General features: G+C 40.7%; 1 protein-coding gene and 1 non-coding gene across 3 annotated transcripts; one reads left to right on the forward strand and one right to left on the reverse strand.

Moving 5' to 3' along the window:
- Positions 1–11,726: 11,726 nt before the first annotated feature.
- On the forward strand, positions 11,727–14,673 carry LOC149823010 (putative amino acid permease 7). 2 transcript variants are annotated; one of them, XM_089981379.1, is made up of 6 exons: positions 11,727–11,872; positions 12,497–12,590; positions 13,156–13,370; positions 13,533–13,666; positions 13,773–14,000; positions 14,199–14,673. In XM_089981379.1, the coding sequence occupies exons 1-6, from the start codon at positions 11,749–11,751 to the stop codon at positions 14,601–14,603; spliced, it is 1,200 nt and encodes a 399-aa protein (XP_089837505.1). In that variant the 5' UTR covers positions 11,727–11,748; the 3' UTR covers positions 14,604–14,673. The 2 variants fall into 2 exon arrangements, with proteins under 2 accessions (XP_089837505.1, XP_089837506.1); XM_089981380.1 differs by having other exon boundaries at positions 11,731–11,872; positions 13,186–13,370.
- A 1,106-nt stretch (positions 14,674–15,779) lies between these two features.
- TRNAS-AGA (transfer RNA serine (anticodon AGA)) lies at positions 15,780–15,861 on the reverse strand. The gene has a single exon. It is a non-coding gene; the product is annotated as a tRNA-Ser (tRNA).
- Positions 15,862–20,557: the final 4,696 nt, after the last annotated feature.

Here is a 20,557-nt window from a genome sequence, read left to right on the forward strand (position 1 = left end):
CATTTGGGCATCTGGCCCAATCGGCATCAGTGTAGGCGGACAACATACAACTATTTGATTTGAAGACCCAAATTGATGGTACTTTTGAGATATCTGAGAATACGCTTCACAAGCAACCAATGGATATTCATTGGATTGTGCATGAATTGACTTGCCTTATTTACAACATATGACAAGTCTGGTCTAGTGAAGATAATATATTGAAGAGTCCCTACAATACTGTGATATTGAGTTGGGTCTTTAAGCTTTTCACCTTTGTATCTAGATACTTGGACTAACTGGCTAACCAGACCAAAACAAAAATATAAGGAGATGAACTAGTAAACCTTGGTCTTAGAGTACCATCCTGTGATCAAGTCACCATTAGGTAAGTTTGATCTTGGACGGGCTGATCAGACACCTCATTACCATCAACATCGTTATCATTAAGCAACTCAGCAGTTTGTTCATTATTTTCTAGACATTCATTTCCCTTATTAACAATATTGTGAACAAACTCATCGTGACAAAATTGGGCATCTAGTCTAGGTGGGAGCAAAAAAAATTGGCCGATCATCATGATTGGTCTTGACCTTAGAGCCATTAACTTTAACTGACCGTTGTAGATGCCCCAAACTATGATCAGACCTAAGTTGAGACTCATTTCTCAACCATCTTGACAGTTTCTCACTGGTCATCGAAGTTTGAGTTTCATCAAACATCACATGTTGGAAAATATAGGTTCTTTTATAAACCAGGTCAAAACATAGAAAACCCTTATAAGTACCAACACCAATAAAAACACATGCCTTAGACTTTGATTTCATCTTTGAATCGTTACAGGGGACAAGATAAGGGTATCATGTGCTTCTGAAAGTTTTCAAGTGATCATAGTTGTGACGTTTTCCAAGCAACAATTCATAAGGTGTCTTTCCCTTTGTATTAGGGCTTAGTAGGCGATTAATCAAATGAACAATATATCTAAAAGCATCCACCCCAAAATCAAATTTCAACAAAGTATAAAAAGCATACATAATCCACTTTCAGTCACGTGCTTATGCTTTCTTTCCACCACACCATTTTATTGTGGTGTGTGTGGGCAAAATAACCATTTTGCCCTACTTGCTTTTCAACTATGTTTTTGAAGCTTTGAAAATAGTTGAAAGAATTTGATTTCTTAACCAAAGGAAACAACCCAAAAAATCTTGAAAAATCAACTTATACCTTTCTCTTGATGGAATTGGAGTCGACCCCCAAAGATCGGCATGTATGAACTCTAGTGAAGCACTAGAGACATGTTTAGACTTATCAAAAGGGATCTTATGCATTTTTCAATCATACATGTAGAACATAAACTATTATCATCAATAAAATTCAAATAATTGTTTTGCTTCAAATAAATGTTTGTATCTAGGGTGGTCAAGCCTAGCATGCCAAACTTTTGAATAAGAGAGTTTTTCTGCCACATATGCCATGTTCATCAAATGAGAGTTGTCCTTATGTGTTGGTCATACGTACATCCCTGCCTTAATCAGGCTTTAATCGGTCTGCTTTGAATTATTTTTCCTTTCTGACAATCATTCACATAAAAATCATGAGAATGAAACTAAAAAAAACATCTATGATCTGTAGCAAACTTAGAAACCAAAATCAGATTTTTCTTAACACTGGGCACATGTAACACATTTTTCAAAAGCAAACAATCATTCTTGGAAGGTAAGAGAATATTATTGATTCCTGATATGGGTAAGTTGTTGCCATTGGCTACCATTATTCCATTTGCGCCATGATAATCTTCCTTGTTGGTCATGTTGGCATCATCTGCAGTTATATGATGCAATACTCCACTATCAGGGTACCAATTCAAATATGTTGTGTTATTCATGGTCATAGCTGCAAATGACTTGGGTATGTCATAACAGTGTTGAGCAGTGTGATTTCTTCTTCCACAGAATTGACAAATGACTTGAGTCTCACCACGATTACCGCCATTAGTTCTATCTTGTTGACCACCATCATTTTGGTAAAAGTTTTGATTTTTTCGGCCAAACTTCTTATTTCTACCACGATCGTGACCATGATAAAAATGATCACGACCTCTTCCTATTTGCATGAAAAAATTGTGTTGGAATTTTAGTTATTAACAAGTGGCTTAGGAGCTAAGACTGAAGTCTCTTTTCTTGATTTAATAGCATTTCATAAATGTCAATAAAACATGAAAGATGAGTCATAGGGTCACAAAACTTTCATAATGCCCATTAAGAGTGTAACTAACAAAATCATTGTCAAACACTTGTTCATCAACGACACATAATGAATCCGCCAAGAACCTATTCTCATTCCGATAATCAGCCATGAATTTGTCATTTTTATTAATGTTTTATAAATCTCGCTTGAGTTGCAATATTTGTAGGCTTGAGTGGAACACATACGAGCATTCGAAGGCAATCCAGGCCTCCAGAGTAGTTGGTATGCGAATAATTTGAGAGAGCACAGATTCATGTACCATTGCTTTGATCCAAATCAAAGCAAGTTGATCTGCTCTCTTCCACATAGCATATTCTGGATTAAGATTTTGAGAGGAGTCAGTACCTTGGACAAATTGAGCAGGGAGTTGGGATGTCCCATCCACATACTTTATCAAATCTTGAGACTACATAACAGACTTGATCTGAAATTTTCACAAAAGATAGTTGTTGCGGTCGAGTTTAATGGAGACTAAACTCGAGAAAGTGTTTCATTGAATGGCCTGATTTGGAACCAATGATCCTGAGGGAACTGGAGAAGAAGACACTATTAACTCTGATACCATGAAAGAGTGTGACAAGTCACCCAACATTCTTCAAACTTGCCAAACACTAAAAATGATAAGAAAAAAATAAAACGCAAAACTTTTAATGTAGTTCGGCTACAACCATCCACAATACTCCTTCTCTCAACGATTTCATGAGAGGGAGGTTCCCTTATAAAATAGACTCTTTACAAGATCAAGGGAGATCTATTTTGAAGATTAGATCTCTAGATATTTGGTTACATTTTTAGCTGATAATCATTACAGGTAGAAATTTTTTTTTAGGTCTCTCTAACCTCCTTCTCAATTGCCTTATCTTCTTTATCCTTATCCTTTTCAAGGATGTATTTTTGCCTCATGGTCGATCCTATCTTTTTGCACTACCTTGTAGGACTCTTTGATATTGGTTCATTAAATCTCTTCGATTGATCTAGAACATATAAATCCGAACCTAGATCGTCATATAGAGCCGAACCGGGATCATCTTTAACAAAGATTTGATAAGGAAACTCATGGACTGTAGCATTTTCACCTTCATTTGCAGAGCCCACATGATTTCTAGTCATACCCTCTCTTGCATGCCCCCTGTTGTTGGAAAATGTAAATTTGATTTTTTTTCTCAGTTGAGCCTGAGACCTATGTCACACAAGTACTCCATCTTAGCCCATGTATCGTGTCCCCTTATATACTAGTCATATTAAAACTTCATAAAAATGACCATATCCTTGTATCGTCAATCATATCCATGTGACATAGCCTGAGCTAGTTATGATACTGTGGCCCAAATCATCCATCTTTTCAGTTCGACCCAAAAAAATCTTTTGTTTTTCATCCAGCCACAGCAAAACGCCTTCTCTCTTGCTATGCTATGTCGATCATGACCGAATCTGTCTGGCTCCTTTGGAGTTGTGGCCGGCAGCCATGAATAGTTCTGCCCAGAGTGAGTAGGGGCTTCTTCAGTCTTCACACAAACAAGTAGGCACAAAACTTCTGCATCTATGCTCCATGGCTATGACTATTCTTAATTATGCACGTGGGAGCAGTGCATCCAGCAGAAAAAATCTCGTCCTACTTGTTTCTTCCAAAAGCTTCGATCCTGCAGCCACTTTCAGAGATGCAATTACAGCTGTTTTTTCAGGAACTTGTCTTATGATGCTACTTTGGGTATCCATCCAGGCACCAACTACTGAAAACATGCAACTCTCCTCTCTAAATGTAAAAGACAGTTGTAACCAGTAGTATCGAGCTACACAACCATGTAACATCACCTGGAGAGGGACCCAAAGTTAAATCACACGACTGTAACTGCCCTGGGCTGATCTTTCGGAATGGGCCATGTGCAGTGCGAAGCTCTACTGAGTGGAAAATGCATCAAGTGTAGGAATGCGTGGTATGCATTCGCTTGATCGGTGACGTGCAGTGGTAGCATGACATATGATAGACATCAGTATCGTCGTTAGTGCATCATTGTATGGTGGCACAGACGTGAAGCATTGTCCGGTTAAGCAGTACCAACGGATCAGAGGATGTTGCCTTTGGAGATTTGGTTAAGGACCTCTCAGCTTGCAAGATGTTTTCCACGTGTAGCAGTTGGATGCACGGGGGGTGCATGTGGGTTAGGGCTAATTCTCTCAGGAATTACCTTAGGTGATTCCAACCGAGTGTGGTGACTTGGGGCTAGGCGAGTGAATGCCTAGGCGCCAACGAATGAGTCTGGGTGGTGCTTTTCTCTATGGTGTTCAATCATCAACTGGTTTTCAGACTAGGGGCCGCAAGGTCGTGTTCCTTCAGTGGTGAGGTTTTGCTATATTGTGCGCATAGAGCCGCAATACGCTCCATGACACGCAAGGTTAAAGCAAAGTTTGTGCCTCTTTTGAAAGTAATAGCTGGTATGGGATGGCTATGCACTAAGCATCATGAACTACATAGAATGCGCATTTGAAAATACGCTTGATCAACTTTCGCTAGGCAGCTACTTACGAGGTGGTGCGCAGGGCCAATGAAAATGATTCAGCACATGGAAATATGTTAGTACGCGGCCTTTGGCTATTAGGCTAGGCAGCTTGGCGCATCGCGGGTTTGTGAAGCATTTTATGCATGTGACAAAGTGATAAGTAGGCTTACGGTTGTAAGGAAGGATCGTTGCGCCACACTGGCTTATTGAAAAAAAAGTAAGCCCGTGACAAATTGGTATCAAAGCAGAAAGATTCACGGAGACCTTGTTTTTCATTGTATGTGATGCTGAAGAGGACAACAATGGTTTATCTTGAGTACGTAATTTTGCGTAGCTGAAGTATGGTTGGTCGAGCACAGAAGCAAGATATTGGCAGGATGGTATGGGACATCTTGTCAATGAAAAGCAAAAGTGTAAGGTTGTTGTTTAGTTGGCTAAGGAAACGTAGATAAACCAAAGATTTCTATCAGTTGTGCGTTAGGCTCAAAGGTGGAGCGTGGCATTTTCCTTGTGCATGCAGAAAATGCATGTTGGATTCGGTTGGATAGATTTGCACCTTGAATATGGGTGACTCGACTAAACTTCTAGATACTCTTTCAATATTGTGGGTTAGCGGAGTGCCCACGTTGAGCAAAAGGCTCATTGCTTTGGTCCCTTGAGTTGACAGATCTTCAATAGATTGCACGTGTAGGAAAAGTTATTGTTCGTGGCTCATTGGTTCTTGCAGGAATGTTTTGCTGACTCTGAGAGAGAGTACATCATACTGACTTTGAGAGAGGAGTGCAGCATTGGGGCAACGTGCCCTTGTGAGGATGAGTGCTCAGAAAGACACTTTGAAGGACCACATTAAGGTGATACGTAAGTAGGCGTCCCTCACTTGATGACTAGTTTGGACCATTAGAAAACTGTAAGTTGGTGCTTAAGAGAGTAGATATTTTTGCGGCATGCATTGGTGGTCGTTTTTCTCTATGAGGACCACGAAGGACTTGGACTTGCCCTTGCTGAGGTTGGAAGGCACCCCAACTATGAGCATCAAGACGATAAATTTGTCGTGGAGGCGAGGATGACCCATTTGTGTTTGAGACTGTATTGGGGTCTCACAAGCAGAGAATGCTCGATGTTGATAAAGTAGAAGACCGTTGTCTAAGTGATCGGAGATGCGTTAAAGGTATGAGACTTAGCGTGTTAAAGGTTACGGTGATGGTGGATGTAAACCAGAATAAGTTAAGTAGGCTGAAGAAAAAGAGTAAACCAAAGATAAATACAAAGAAAAACTGACATATAAGTGAAGATTGTGTTCTTACCTGCACCAACATTGTCGAGGACGACAATGATTTTGGGTGGAAGAGAATGCCTTGGGTCGATCTTTCGGAATGGGGCATGTGCAGTGCGGAGCTCTACTGAGTGAAAAATGCATCGAGTGTAGGAACGTGCAGTATGCATTTACTTGATCGGTGACGTGCAGTGGTAGCATGACATGTGATAGGCATCAGTATCGTCGTTAGTGCATCGTTGTGTGGTGGCACAGACGTGAAGTGTTGTTCGGTTAAGCAGTGACAGTGGATCAGAGGATGTTGCCTTTGGAGATTTTGTTAAGGACCTCTCAGCTTGCAAGATGTTTCTCACGCATAGCGGTTAGACGCACGAGGGTGCGTGTTAGTTAGGGTTAATTCTCTCAAGAATCACCTTAGGCGATTCCAACCGAGTATGGTGACTCGGGGCTAGGCGAGTGAATGCCTAGGCACTGGCGAATGAGTCTGGGTGGTGTTCTTCGTTATGGTGTTCAATCATCAATTGGTCTTCGGACTGGGGGGTACAAGGTCTTGTTCTTTCAGTGGCGAGGTTTTGCTATGTTGTGCGCATGGATCCACAATATGCTTCATGGCACACAAGGCTAAGATAAAGTTTGTGCCTCTTTCGAAAGTGATAGTTGGTATGGGACGATTATGCACTAAACGGCATAAACTACATGAAATGCGTATTTGAAAATGCGCGTGATCAGCTTCGGCTAAGCAGTTGCACACAGGGTGGTGCGCAGGGCCAATGAAAATGATTCAACACATGAAAATGTGTTAGTATGTGGCCTTTGGCCATTAGGCTGACCAGCTTGGCGCGTTGCGGGTTTACAAAGCATTCTATGCCCGTGACAGAGCGATAAGTAGGTTTGTGGTGGTAAGGAAGGATCGTCGTGCCACACTGGCTTATTGAAAATAAAGTAAGCCTATGACAGTAACCATCCTCCCCAATAAGACTAGCCTCAAATTCATAAGAAGATAGCAGACTCTTAAGCTTGTCGACACCAGCAGGGTACAACAGAGTGTCAATGAGGAAGATAATGGCAGGTTTATGCTTTCGCAATGTGTTCTGATACGGGCTGGTAAGCGAACCGAGCAGCTCATGACTCGGCTTGATTCGGCTTGTCACGAATTTGTTCGTGATTGATTTGTATAGCTGCCGAGCTGTTTTATCTTAAATGATTCGAGTTCGAACACGGTGTTCAATCTTGGGAGGTCGTATAGATAATATATATTATGTATAATATATATTTTAAGTATAATGTATAAAAAGAATAATGCATAAAATATATATAAAAAGCAAAGAATGAAAAATATATATAAAGTGTAATATATAAAAAAAAATAGATTCCATGTATAAATAGCATGGAATGTTTTTATACGAGCCAGCTCATGTTGGGCTCGTCAGATTGAGAATAGGGAGAGCAGTGGGGCGGGGCGGGGCGGGGGACAAGGTTTCCACCCCCGCCCCGCCTCAAAATTTTATCCTCCACCCCCGCCTCCATCCCTGTTTCATACCCTTCATCCCCGGTCCAAACGGGGATGAGGCGGGGCGGGGCGGGGATATTGCGGGGAAAAGTGGTCGGGGCGGGGTTGGGGCGGGGATTAGGCGGGGATCGTGGCGGGGATGGGGCGGGGCGGGGATATTGCGGGGAAAAGTGGTCGGGGCGGGGATTAGGCGGGGATCGTGGCGGGGACGGGGCGGGGTGGGGAAAAGTGCACGTCCACCCCCGCCCCGCCTCCGCGGCGGGGATGGATTTTATCCTCCACCCCCGCCTCCATCCCCGTTTCATACCCTTCATCCCCGGTCCAAACGGGGCGAGGCAGGGCGGGGCCCCGCTTTCCCCCGGTCCACTGCCATCCCTAATTGAGAACTCGGCTCTGCTAAAAACAAATAGGAGCCGAGCCCAAACATGTCCTGTTCGGTTCATTTTCCGTTTGTTTACCAGCCCTAGTTCTGAACCTCCCTTTGGGCTGCACTAGAGGCCAGATCCCTCACATTCCAACTAAGGACTTTCATCAATTTAAAGGAGAAGCATGGTCCAAGTCACAGAAGGTGACCTCGTTACAGTGTCCGCAGATGTAGGACAGACAACTACTTAAACAACCTTACTATTAAGTAGTGGATCGTCCCACCTCCCCAATTCGTCAGTCACGTGAATCTTGCTTCCAGCTGGATGGTGATAGATCCTGGGTTGAGTGCTGTGCCATGTTTAGGGGTGTCAACGGGCCTGGTTTACCCTGACCGGACCTGAACCAAACCCTATAGGGTCCGGGTATGGTGATAAATGAGAAGACCCGGGTCTGGACCTGAAGGTCCGATTAATACAATGACTCAGGTATAGTTTGTGAAAATTTTATACCAGACCCTAACCGGACCTGAGTTTCGATGAAGACCCACAAATTTTCAGTGTAAAAGTAATAAAAAATATGGTTTTACCAGCTATGGTCCGAGTTTGGTTCATGTAGTTTTTATCGGATCCGGTTATGGTTTTTTTATAGTGGACCTGATTAGACCCAGGTTCAGATCCAATACCATACCCAAAAATCTGGTCCAAGTTTAGTTCTACTGGGTCTCAACCAAACCCGACCCGTTGACACCGCTGGCCATGTTGGGATCAAGAGGGTGATTCTTGACAGACGAGAGGGTGCTGGAAATATCCACAAGAGCTTTACGCCTAGAGACATAGTTGCACCTTGTTTTAAAACATCTCTCTCTCTTTCTAGGTCCCGTATCCAAGCAGATGGGCGAATTATATTATTAGAGTTGGGCCAAAAATCCAGATCCAGTTCAGAAATGAGTGAAATTAACATAGATACCAAAGGGAGACCCAACCTGGATCGATGTAGCAAAGCCAACGGGCCAGATCTGTGAAGGGTATCCTTGTTCGACTGGGGCATATAAATGTCTGAAAGTAAACTGGGTCAAGCTGAACCTGACGAATATTTATCCAAGTCAGGCCCCCAAACTGGGACCCAATTCTGAAGTTTGAGGTGGAGTTGTGTGCTTATACAACGGTCAGTGGTGAAGCTGGCGGTCGCTTGGCGCTGTCACAAGGGTACACGCGCGGACACGGCCGATACAATTAATTATGTGATTTTAGCTATAACTAGGACTCAATACTCATGTATGTTTGTTAAATATTTAGTGATTATATTCTGGGTATGGTATGAGCATGGAAAGTGCCAACCCCAATAATATTCAGGTACTCAACCCGGGTAATATGCGGGTCGTGTTTGGGTCACGATTTTGCAGGGTACCTGATCACACCTGGCTTTTTTGTCGGATATCCAACCTAACTTTTTGTCAGACCCGACTTGAGTATTTTAATTATATATTTTTTTAATAAAAGTAAATTTTTACAATTATCCATATCCGATTTTGGGATTTCATTTTCATGACCTGACAAAACTCAACCCAACAATTTGTTATTTGAGTGGATTTGGGTATAACTTGATGGGTCAATTACCCGACCCGTTGACAGGTACAGGGTAGTCCCGGATTTAGCGGACACAACAGGACATACGGATACACAAAGTGACATGATATGGCATGTTCACATACTATTTTATAATTTTGATAATTTAATCAATACAGTTGCATATAGCAACACATAAAAAATGTTTTTTATGAATTAAGTACCAAAAAAAAAAGTCTGCTTCCTCGCGTTCTTATTTCATCTCGTTTTATCGGCAATTTCTCATTTTTCAAAAACTCGCAAGAAATTGAAAAAAAATCATAAATCTCGCGTTTTTTTTGGCAAAATCTCAGCAATAAAAAAAATAAATTAAATAATACAAAATTTATTTTTTATAAGAAAATATTAATATAAATTATTTAAAAATAAAAATACATGATTTTTTTATGATAAATAGCCGTTTAAAACATAAAATATCATGTTTAAATTGCGGTATTTATGTTTTTTTTCATAAATCTCGTGATATTTTGAAAATCTCGCGAGAAATTGCCGTTTTAAGCTTTCAGGCCATTTCTCACGATATTACGTGAGATTTTCATAAATCTTGTGATATTTGTCACTAGCCTGTGAGTAGGAGTGGGCAATGGGCCGGGTGGTCCAGTGGGCTGAGCCAAGTCGACTCGGCCCACGGGCTATCGGGGAATTAATTTTTTAGTAGCTAGTTGCATAGTTATTTGGTAATTATTACTATTTTACTTAATTAGTTGCATTGACTATATGAGAAATAGAAAGATAATTAGTTAGACACATTAATCTTTCATTTAATTCATTGCTTTTGGTATTATAGAAATTAATTTATGAACTTCATTGAAAAATAACTTACAAATAGGTTTGGATTGAGCTGGACCGACCCACTGAAGATTGCCACATTAAGCCAATGGGGCTGCTCTTCAAACCCAAGCCTGAACCGAGCCAAAACTCAACCCATTAACAAATAGGCCGGGCCATCTCCGAGCTGGGCTGCACTTAAAACTTGATGAGCCGTGCTCTAAACGGGCCTGTGCCGGCCTGATGCCCACCCACAGCTGAAAGAGAGAGTACATGAAAAATTGAAAATAAATTGTTGGTACTTTTAATGGTCCAAACCAATGTTGTCAGCATCTGTATCCGTATCGGCCCTGAATAGTTGGGCCACCGATTCATCTATTTCAGCAGATACCGATACTAAGCTGAATCGTTCTGTATCAGCAAAAAAATATTAAAAAATTATTACATGTCAATCATAACGTGATACATGTTAAAACCATTAAAAATAATTTTTAAAAAAATACTTTTTGGTATTTTTTATATTTATTAAACGATAGCCGATTCAGGTTGCAGCGTATATATCGAAATTCTGCCGATACGATGGGTATCGGTACTGATAACATTGGTCCAGACTCCAAACTGTGCCTATATAATGACAAAGTCAGACGGCTTCAAAACGCTTTGAGAACTTTTTTAATGGTAGTACAAACCAATGCATAGATAATGACAAAGGCAAGCAGGCCGCTTCAAAACGCTTTAAGATAGAGCCAAATCAAACAAGGGGCTCCATGCAAACCGCTCTTCATAGCTCAATTGAAGTAAATCAACGGCTTATAGTTATAGAGGCATGGATCCCACTCTCTTACAAACAAAGAACCTAACATCCCAGCTGGATCCTATCCTGGTGGCCTTCCCTTTTTATATCTGTACTAAAACCGCTGAAGTCTGCTGGTTTTCAGTGGGTGGTCAAGTTTTTCCCATTTGAGATTTTCAAAGCCAGTCCCCAAGATATGACCTCCTGCTCTACTGCTTATTTATATCTGAAAGGTCTCCCATTGGGCACTAGGAAAGATGGAGATTGAAGAGAGGAGCAATGATGCAGAACTTGCTACAAAGTGTTCAACAGAGGAGGATGAACACTCAGAAAGAACTGGTAACTTTGTTTTTTGTTATTGTTGGTGTTGTTGATGATGTTATTACTGTCTTTCTTTTTCCCTGATTTCACTACTATTTTTTAGTTAATTTCCTTCACTACTTTCACAATTTTAACTCAGAGAAAACCTTATTAATTATAATTGTAATCGATTGTTTTGCCTTACTGATTGGTTTGCACTAGCTTATGCGTGCAGTATCTTTTAGAGCTCTCACTGAACATGGTGGTCTGTCTAAACAGGGAATATCTGGACATGTACAGCACACATAGTAACTGCAGTGATCGGTTCCGGGGTGTTGGCACTGCCATGGAGCATAGCCCAGCTTGGTTGGATTGGAGGGCCATTAACCATGGTGGTCTTCGCCATTGTTACCTATGTCTCTGCTCATCTGCTTTCAGATTGTTACAGATCTCCTCACTCTGTTACTGGCAAGAGGAACCGAACTTACATGGACGCCGTGCGTGTCAACTTAGGTAAAACCCCAATTTTTCTCACTATCACTTTTCATGTGAAAATCCTTTCATACCTCCTCTCATATGAAAACATTATCGTGGAAAGACAGCTGGCAGGATTTTTTAGGAATCCATGTCCTTCCCATTTTGAACAAAAGAGATGGAAGTTCTCAATTCAGTATAAGTTTGGATCAGGATGAAAGTGGGTGATGGTGTGGTTCTAGAGCCTTAAGTTATATTATTTAACATTAAGTTTGTGAAATCATTGGTCAACCACATCACATACTATTCCTTTTTCTTTTTTTTTTTAGACAGAGGAAAACCCGGCCCAAGTCAGAGACTTGTTTAGCCTACAGGGACTCAAGCTAAGTTAATCAAGCCCACAGATGTCCACTATCATGTAGGACATGTCATGGGTCCCATAAGAACGTCACAAATCTCTTTCTTGGGAAAAATCTGAGTGGAAAATCTCACAATAACATTAAAAATTTGTGTTTATGGGAAAATATCAGCATAAATTAATACAAATTCAAAAACATGAAATATGTATGCAGCTGTAAAAAAAGTTCATTCTTTTTTAAATCGGTAGGCATTTCTTCTAATTTAAAGTCCATGTTCCAGTTTGTTAATGTTGATATTTTTCAGGTAAAAACCAGATATGGGCATGCGGCCTACTGCAATATCTATACATGTATGGGATTGCTGTGGCCTATATCCTTACGACTGCAGTCAGCATGAGGTACGATCCTCTCCGTCTCTCTTCCCTCTCTCAAATATATATATATATATATATATATATATATATATATATATATATATATATATATATATATATATATATATATATATATATAAGAATGAAAACCTACCCACCACACGTTTTATTGGATTTTTTGTTGTTGTTTTTCAAAATTCTGACAGTACAGATGTGATCTATATGCTTGTTTTTATAGGAATCAGTTCTTGAAGCATTTGATTCCAATGCATGGATAGGTTTTTATAAGTTTCAAAAATCAATGGCGTACAATTTTTATAAAATTTTGAGGCTCCAAATACCATTTTTTCTATCCAAAATCCATGATCCAAGTGTCGATTTCTACTAAATCAATCATGCTGAACTCTTCTCAGTCAGAATTTTATAAAAAACACCAAATTTTTTTCACTGGGTAGGTTTGGCATGTTTTTTAGTGGGTAGGTTTTCATTCCTCTCTCTCTCTCTCTCTTTATATATATATATATATATATATATATAAACAAACTGATATTTATGAAGCCAAGTTAAAAGTCTTGTTTATTTAATGCAGTGCTATCATGAAATCAAATTGTTACCACAGGAATGGGCATAATGCGGATTGTCAGTTTGGGAACTCAGCCTACATGATCATGTTTGGGGTAATTCAGATATTTTGCTCTCTCATCCCAGATTTTAACAACATGAGTTGGCTCTCTACGGTTGCTGCAATTATGTCCTGCTGCTATTCAACTATAGGCTTAAGCCTTGGAATAGCTAAAGTAATAGGTAAGAGTCCCATGTCTATCAACTGGAAAATGCTATATATATATATATATATATATATATAGAGAGAGAGAGAGAGAGAGAGAGAGAGAGAGAGAGAGAGAGAGAGAGAGAGAGAGAGCTTGCTTTTGCTGAAATTGGAAAAATGGATATGTTTCCTTTCAGATAACAAAAGAATTTATGGGGATATTAGAGGAGTTGAAATGGCTACAACAGCTGAGAAAGTGTGGAGGGTCTCTCAAGCCATTGGAGACATAGCTTTCTCTTTTCCTTATTCTTTTGTCCTTTTAGAGATTCAGGTGTGTAGTTTATGAATTACTTATATGCTCTATTTTGACTTGAGAGTGACACTTTGCTTTCACTGAAACAAGAACAGAAACTAACATGCGATTACTGACAATTCAGGACACATTGAAGTCTAGACCTCCAGAGAATTTAACAATGAAAAGGGCATCTGTTGTCTCTGTTGCCATAACAACCTTATTCTATCTTTGCTGTGGATGCTTCGGATATGCGGCATTTGGGAACGTTGCGCCAGGAAACCTCCTCACAGGGTTCGGATTTTATGAGCCATACTGGCTCATTGACTTTGGCAATGCCTGCATTATACTGCATCTAGTTGGTGGCTACCAGGTAATTTGTTGCTTAAGTTAGTTAGAGATCATTGTTAGCAGATTAAGCACCACTAAGCATTTCTATACTTTTACTTCAATTGGATAATCTTGCAGTAACCCAATTGACTCACTAGAGACCCTGTTCTCAATTCTGTTGTTTCATTTCTTCACTTTCAGTATCAATTTTGATTTCATCTGAGGTCTATATACTTTGCAGGTCTTCAGTCAACCAGTGTTTGCCTTTTTTGAAGAATTAATCACAAGGAAGCTCCCCAAAAACATGATGTTTCTAAAGAAGGAATACAGCATTGGCATCCCGTATCTGCCAGTTTACCACTTGAAACTAATCAGGCTGTGCTTTAGAACCCTGTATGTGGTCTCTACCACTGCACTGGCCATGTACTTCCCATACTTCAACCAAGTGTTGGGGGTCTTGGGTGCTCTTAACTTCTGGCCTTTGGCCATATATTTCCCAATAGAGATGTACATGGTGCAGAAAAGAGTGGGCACTTGGACAACCAAATGGTTGGTCTTTGAGGTATTCAGCTCTGTGTGTCTTCTTATCTCATTGTTTGCTCTTGTTGGCTCAGTTGAAGGCCTTGTAAGGGCAAAACTAGGATAGGCTTCATGGTTGAATTCCTCTGTAAATTTTTCTGTTAATGCACATTTTCTAATCAATAATAGCCATTTGATATCGCACTGATCATTTAATCAATTTAACGCTGCATTGTTTATAGGCAACGTATGCTTATTGATCTAATCCTAAAAAAGGGGAACATAGAAAATGTGTGCTTATTGATATCCAAGAATGTTGGCAAAGGAGAACATTTAGTTACAGATCTGAAAACAGAGCATTATAATAGAAAGATGCATTATATAATGAAGTATTAATATTAATTCTAAGCAATCTCTGGTGATGAATCAACATTTGGAACTTGGAAGTGCTTTTTATAGATGCAGAATGATTTATTTGGGCCTAAACTGCATTATCTGGACCAGCATAACATCAATGGAAGGTTTGGCGAGGTTGGTGCATACTACCAAGGGTGCAAATTGATAAGATTCAGTTGAATCTCAGATCCAAGTCTGACACACTTCTAGAATATGAATCTTAAAATAAGATCTGAATGTATATTTGGGTCCTACTCAGACTTGCATGATCTGTCTTTCTTCAAAATCGAATTTTGAATTTGGATCTGTAATATTTGTGGGATAAACATTCAAGGTGGATCAAATTCAACCTTTTTCAATTTTGCATGCAAAACCCTTGTTAAAATACTTACGACCCAGTATTTAAATTCAGATTCAGATCTGCCATGATCCAGCCCATATCTGTCTTGTGTGCACACTTCCAAAGGACGTGTGAGCCGGTGACACAATATGAACATATAACATTGGTACTTGGCCAAGGGATGTCTTGTGTTTTGTGTCCATGTCCACGTCAAAATACACAGTGATTGAGTTCATGACACAAAAAACTTGTTGATTCATATAATCTTGGCTAGTTGGCCAAATTTAGTCGATCCCTGGCCTGGGGCATTGAACTAAAATCAGGCGGTATTTTAGACCAACTTAGGCAACAAAAAGTTTGTGTTCACATAATATGCAGCGACGCTGCCTCAAGCATCGCCCACACAGCCACCCATCTTGGCATTTCTCGAGATGGAAGTGGTCTCCATCTCGAGAAATGTTGAAATGGGCGACTGTTAGTGGCAGCAGCGTCGCTGCATAAAAATTACCCCAAGTTTTATCACCAACTGAATGAAAAGATTTTAATAAAAATGATTTGAAGAAAAAACGTGGACGGCAGGATTCGAACCTGCGCGGGCAGAGCCCACATGATTTCTAGTCATGCCCGATAACCACTCCGGCACGTCCACCAATTATACCAAGTTTTGTATCTTAATGTTTTTATTTCTTATGTATCATACCCACACTCGAGAGCATCCGTCACTGGTAAGATCCGACCCATTGAAACAGCTAGGTTTCAAGGAGAGTTGATGGAAACAAGGTGTGGGTTCAATGCCCAAATGGTATGATCCGTTCATATTAGGTGAGCCCCCTATATGGATAAATGGATTAAGGACCTTCCAAACCAAGATACAATACAGTTTTTAAAATAAATCGAACTTTTTTCTTTTTGCTAGACATTGGGAAAACCCCCTTGTCACTGATTATGTGAGTCCCTATATGGATAAGTGGGTTAAGGGCCTTACAAACCAAGATAAAATGTAGCTTTTAATATAAATCGAATAAAATTCTTCTTTTTTTCTTTGCTACTTGGAAAAAACTCCTTTACAGACTGCATATTGGAAGCTTTTGGTTGGTAAAACCCTCGAGGTCCCCCCTGCCCATCGCAGAGTACTTGTGGCAAGAGATGTCCTCCGGCAGGTTTAGAAGTCGTAACATCCCATCCACTTGGTGACATTAACAAGTCGCCCTTACCAGATGAGTAGGGATGGCAGTGGACCGAGGGGAAATGGGGCCCATCCCAACTTCTCCCCGTTTAAACCAGGGATGGAAGACATGAACCAGGAATGAAGGTTAAAATCAAAACCCATGCAGGGATGGACTTACGTTTTTTCCTGCCCAGCGTCGTCCCCATCCCGATCCTCACTTTTTTCCTCCGCACCCCGTCCCCAATCCTTTTTAAAGGATGGCAATGGACCGAGAAAAAATGGGACCCTGCCCCGCCTTGCCTCGTTTGGACCGGGGATGGAAGACATGAAATGGGGATGGAGGTTAAAATCAAAACCTTTGCGAGGATAGAGACAGGGATGGAGGGCGGAATTTTGAGAGAGGGGGCGGGGGGTAGATACCTTGTCCCCCTTCCCCACCCTGGTCCACTGCCATCTCCACATATGAGCAAAGCTGAGTGTACTCATTGTGGATAGGGATGGCAGTGGATCGGGGGGAAGCGGGGCCCCGCCTCGCCCCGTTTGGACCAGGGATGAAGGGTATGAAACGGGGATGGAGACGTGGACGAAGGTTAAAATCCATCCCTGGTCAGGGATTAAGGCGGGGATGGACTTACACTTTTCCCCGCCCTACCCCTGCCCTGATCCTCGCCTAGCCCCGCCCCATCCCCAGTCGGTGCCATAGTAAATATCTGATAAGGTGTGCGGCATTTTGCAATTACACCAAAAGAAAAGGGGGATCTCCGAAAGCATTTTTTTTCCTAATGAGTGTGGGAAGAGGGCTCAGAAGAGGAAATCCCACAAAGGGCTCGAATTTGAGAGCCTTCCTCTTGCTTCACCGCCCCAATTCTTCCACATCTCGCTTCAAAGGTTTCTTTTTCTTTCCATCATTGTATCTTTCATGCCTCCACCAGTTTCCGACGCTTCTCGCCCTAAAGGACGACACTCATCTTCTCATTTCCTTCCCAACTGCCTCTTCAATGCTTGCTTCTCATGAGGTAATGTGGTTTTCTTGTCACCACCCTTTGTTTTCTCACTCCTTTTTACGATGGTTGTTTTCCTTTCAGTTCTTTTTGGTTTTTTGTGCTTTGAAGAAGATGGGTGTTGCTTGTTATGACTATTTCTTGTTCTTGTATATTGTATTTGATTATTTTGGACTTGTTTTGATGTTTTCCTCCTACTTGGAAGCCAACTCTCAGTGGGTTTTTGTTCAGTTTTCTGTTTAGAGCGATGGGGCGGGGACAGGGCGAGGGCGGTGGCGAGGCGGGGATGGGGACAGGGATTCATATTTTGAGACGGGGCAGGGGTGGAGGTCCAAAGTCTCCCCCGCCACGGGGGTGGACCGGGGATGAAGGTTACATTTTAGAGACGGGGCGGGGGTGGAGACCTTGTCCCCCGCCCCGCCACGGTCCACTGCCATCCCTAGTTGTGGATATAAGAATACAACCATTGTTCGGAGTTTTTTTTTTCAATATAATTACTATATAAAGGGACACGATACAGAGACCAAAATGGAGAAACAATGTGACAAAGCTTACCACAGTTTAAACACCCAACCCTCAAGCCAAAAAAACTTGCATACCATATACTCAACCACATACAACACCATGCAACCACCAATTTAGCCATGATCTTACATTTCCCTGATGAGTAGGCATCAACAATTAGCATGGTTTAATTTTAGTGATTTTTATCTCCAACTGCAGCTTGAGTCATTACTTATCAATTGGCCAGACCCCAGTAAAAATCAATCCTGCTCTTATATCACAAGCTTAGTGGTGCTGAAAGCAAGAACTCGTGTATTTTCCTGATTAAAGCAAGTAGCATTCTACAGAAGTGGTTGACAACGGGCAGCACAGCCGAGTTACAACAACAGGTGGATGGAAAACTCTCCAAGTTTCATGTTAATGCCATAATAATAAGGCATCAAGTAAAAGGTGGGATAACGCAAAGAGAGACTAAAAATGATGTCACTGAACCGGACATTATGTGGGCATCATACAAATATCATGGCATCCATCAATTTTATTGGATCAGATCATCCATTACAGAGGACAAATGAATAAAGAAGCAGAATAACACATGGTTTAAGGAACTTTTATTATGTTAATCAGGTAAAGAATTGATAACTTGTAAAGATAAAAGGCAGAAACCCAGCCATCACCATCTCCAACTTGAAACCAAAATAACTACTAAGGCATTTTACATGCAAAAGGTTTTGAGTTTGTACATATATACTATAGCTCAGATCGTTTCATCAACTTTCAGGACATGTAAACATTGTACGATATCCGTAGGTCACCCGAGTCTTGCAAACCGCCAAACAGAGAGCAAAATCATCTATCATCAGAATGGAGAGAAGTGCTCCAGATCAGGGTGTGTACCGCTTCCAGGTCGCCGTGGATTTCTGCATGAAGTACCAAAGAATAAAGATAAGAGGGGAGAAAAAAACCAGTAACAAAAATAAGACAATTGAACCTCCAACAACGCATCCACTACAATAGCCCTACAAGCACAAAGGGTAGACAAAATACTGAAGCTTTTACTCAAAAATCCGACATGCACCAGCCTGGCCTGGCCTGGCCTGGCCAGGCGTGCACACAGACACACATACAAATCTACGTGTCGGCTTGGCTGGATCCGGTGCCATGAGCTAGGAATCAGGCCTGGACCGACCAGAATGGCATGCATGAGGACTATAGGCATTTCCCTTGTCAAAGGTGAACTCTCCTATGACCAATGTCATGCATGAGAACCATTAATTTATAAGATTAACCTGCATACACTTCAACTCTACCGATTCTGCCACTGTTCACCACATCCCTTGCATCCTTATTTGTGTAAATTTCTATCAATGGATTTTTTAAGGGTATCCTGACCAAAGGTGACCCTGATATCTAATAGAGTGGCCCCTCCCATGATAGATTCCAAAACCAAAGGCAATGTCTGCAGATGCTGATTAAGTTGACAACCAAAATAACTTCATGTCACTTTGGCAAAGCCTCAGCAGACATAAACAATGGTCAAACGACCAACTCATAAATGTTTGGGTTAGTGACGAAAAAAAAGTCCAAGGGATGCAATTCAAGTTAACTCCAGGAAATATAATGAAATGGTGGTCTTCAACAAATGCACAAATAACTCACAAACAAGTGTCTATTGGAGACACTACAAGCATGACCCTTGAAAGGGTATAAAAGGAAGAACACTTGAAAAATAAATAATACTTTATTCATGAACAAAATGCTTAAGAAGCATGGTAATTTACATTGAAGGAGTTCACCCCTATATATACAAAAAAGTGAAAGAGAGAGAAGAGCTCATTTTAAGCTCTCCAAAAGAGACGTTGGATTCCAACGTCTCTTAATATAGCTGTTGGACTACAGTCTAACAACATTTATTATTATAGCTGTTGGACTATAGTCCAACAACATTTATTATAGTTGTTGGACTACAGTCCAACAACTATTTGCACAGTCAAGTTCCAACAGGAACTTGACTGGATCAAATATCTAGTTTCTATTGAACTAGATGCTAAAAAAGAAAATAAATAAAAATAGAAAAAGAAAATAATAAAAGAAAATATAATAATATTAAATAGTATATATATATATATATATATATATATATATATATATATATATATATATATTACAGTTTACATTTTAACACTCCCCCTCAAACTTACGGTACAATGAGCGAAAGTTTGTCTAAGAGGAAGTGAAATCTGGGAGCAGCGAGAGGCTTGGTGAAGAAGTCTGCTAATTGATATTCTGATGTAACATATGGCAGATCAATGGTTCCATGTAAGTATTCATCTTTGACATAGTGACAGTCCATCTCAATGTGTTTAGTGCGCTCATGGAATGTCCGGTTGCTTGCAATGTAGATCGCACTTTTGTTGTCACAGCACATCTTTGAAGCTTGCGTTGCTTTAGCTCCCATATCCGCTAGCAATCGTCTGAGCCAAACAACCTCCATAGTGGTGGTTGCCATGACTCTGTATTCAGCTTCAGTAGAGGAAAGAGAGACTTTCTGCTGCTTCTTGCACCTCTACGAAATTAAGGTTTTACCTAGGAACACATAAAAACCAGTAGTTGAGTGTCTATTATTGGGATCACCTCCCCAGTCAGCATCAGTATATGCAATTAAATTTAAT

Source organism: Nuphar pumila, chromosome 11 (assembly GCF_984573655.1).
Source record: "Nuphar pumila chromosome 11, dmNupPumi1.hap1.1, whole genome shotgun sequence".
NCBI lineage: Eukaryota > Viridiplantae > Streptophyta > Magnoliopsida > Nymphaeales > Nymphaeaceae > Nuphar > Nuphar pumila.

What these genes read in the sequence shown, in the direction of transcription:
- LOC149823010 (XM_089981379.1), top strand. Translation starts at nt 11,749, where the DNA reads ATGGTGGTCTTCGCCATTGTTACCTATGTCTCTGCTCATCTGCTTTCA. An exon ending in CGCCGTGCGTGTCAACTTAG is followed by an intron (nt 11,873 to 12,496) that starts GTAAAACCCCAA and finishes GATATTTTTCAG; the next exon opens with GTAAAAACCAGATATGGGCA. An exon ending in ATCTAGTTGGTGGCTACCAG is followed by an intron (nt 14,001 to 14,198) that starts GTAATTTGTTGC and finishes TATACTTTGCAG; the next exon opens with GTCTTCAGTCAACCAGTGTT.